Source organism: Bison bison, unplaced genomic scaffold, assembly GCF_000754665.1.
Source record: "Bison bison bison isolate TAMUID 2011002044 unplaced genomic scaffold, Bison_UMD1.0 scf7180017834972, whole genome shotgun sequence".
NCBI classification, from domain to species: domain Eukaryota; kingdom Metazoa; phylum Chordata; class Mammalia; order Artiodactyla; family Bovidae; genus Bison; species Bison bison.
In genome coordinates this window covers 8,981-10,398 of record NW_011472909.1, presented here as the reverse complement: position 1 = coordinate 10,398, position 1,418 = coordinate 8,981, and the positions used below count along the sequence as shown (strand labels likewise).

At 59.4% G+C, this 1,418-nt stretch overlaps 1 protein-coding gene across 1 annotated transcript in view; it reads left to right on the top strand.

The window, feature by feature from the left end:
* IRS4 (insulin receptor substrate 4) overlaps nucleotides 1-1,418 on the top strand; it is a gene marked incomplete at both ends in the record, with an annotated part of 3,697 nt that overhangs the window by 480 nt on the left and 1,799 nt on the right. The window contains one exon of the mRNA XM_010832804.1: nucleotides 5-1,417. Within this exon, the coding sequence (XP_010831106.1) occupies nucleotides 5-1,417 (1,413 nt within the window). The remainder of the gene's footprint in view (nucleotides 1-4; nucleotide 1,418) is intronic.

Here is a 1,418-nt window from a genome sequence, read left to right as displayed (position 1 = left end):
AAAGATGTGTGGCAAGTAATAGTCAAACCCAGGGGGCTGGGGCACCGAAAAGAGCTGAGCGGCGTGTTCCGGCTCTGTCTTACCGACGAGGAGGTTCTGCTTGTGAGGTTAAATACCGAAGTGGCCAGCGTGGTTGTCCAGCTCCTGAGCATCCGTCGCTGTGGGCACTCGGAGCAGTATTTCTTCTTGGAAGTCGGCAGGTCCACCGTCATCGGTCCGGGGGAGCTCTGGATGCAAGTGGATGACTGTGTCGTGGCCCAAAACATGCACGAGCTGTTTTTGGAGAAGATGAGAGCCTTGTGTGCAGACGAATACAGAGCCCGCTGCCGCAGCTACAGCATCAGCATCGGCGGCCACCTGTTAACCCTGCTGTCCACTAGGAGGCACCTGGACATGCTGCCGCTCGAGCCCGGCGGCTGGTTCCGAAGGTCCCGCTTTGAGCAGTTTTGCCACCTTCGGGCCATCGGTGACGGGGAAGACGAAATGCTCCTCGCCGGGCGCTACATAACACCCAGTGAGCCAGTGTCCCGCTCCAGACGAGGAAGACTACACCTGCCCAGAGGGCGCAGATCCAGGAGAGCGACTTCAGTGCCAGCCAGCTTTTTCCGCCGCGCCGCACCCAGCCCTGTGCGCATCCGGTACCCTGCAGAAGCCCTCCACGACCGAGATCCCGTGTCTTCTGAAGCCTCTAGTTCTGGCTCTGGCAATTCAGGGGAAGAAGGCGGTCCTCAGCGCAAAGAGGATCAGGAAGAAAACGAAGGTGACTATATGCCCATGAACAACTGGGGCTCGGGAAATGGCCGGGGCTCAGGAAGTGGACAGGGTTCAAGTGGGCAAGGCTCCAGTAGCCAAAGCTCCGGGGGAAGTCAGTGCTCAGGCAGGGGGCATGGCTCCGGAGGTGGTCAGGGCTCAAGTAGCAGCCATGGCTCAAGTGGCAGCGGTTCCGGGGACCAGAGTGCAGGAGGAAACCAGTGCTCTGGGGATGGCCAGGGCACCGCTGGGCATGGCTCAGGCAGTGGCCAGGGAGCTGGAGGTGGGCATGGCTCAGGCCGTGACCAGGGAGCCGGAGATGGCCATGGCTCAGGCGGTGGCAAGAACTCTGGAGGGGGCAAAGGCTCAGGGAGTGGGAAGGGGCCTGAAGGCAATGGTGATCGTGGGAAATCTCTGAAGAAAAGATCCTACTTTGGCAAATTAACTCAAAGCAAGCAACAGCAAATGCCACCACCTCCGCCCCCTCCACCCCCACCAGGTGCAGCAACTGGTGGCAAAGGGAAGTCTGGGGGAAGGTTCCGACTTTATTTTTGTGCAGACAGAGGGGCCACAAAAGAACGCAAAGAAGCCAAAGAAGTGAAAGACACAGAGCCCCCAGAAGCTGCAGCTCGGGGTCCCCACAGAGCCAGAGCTTTTGATGAAGACGA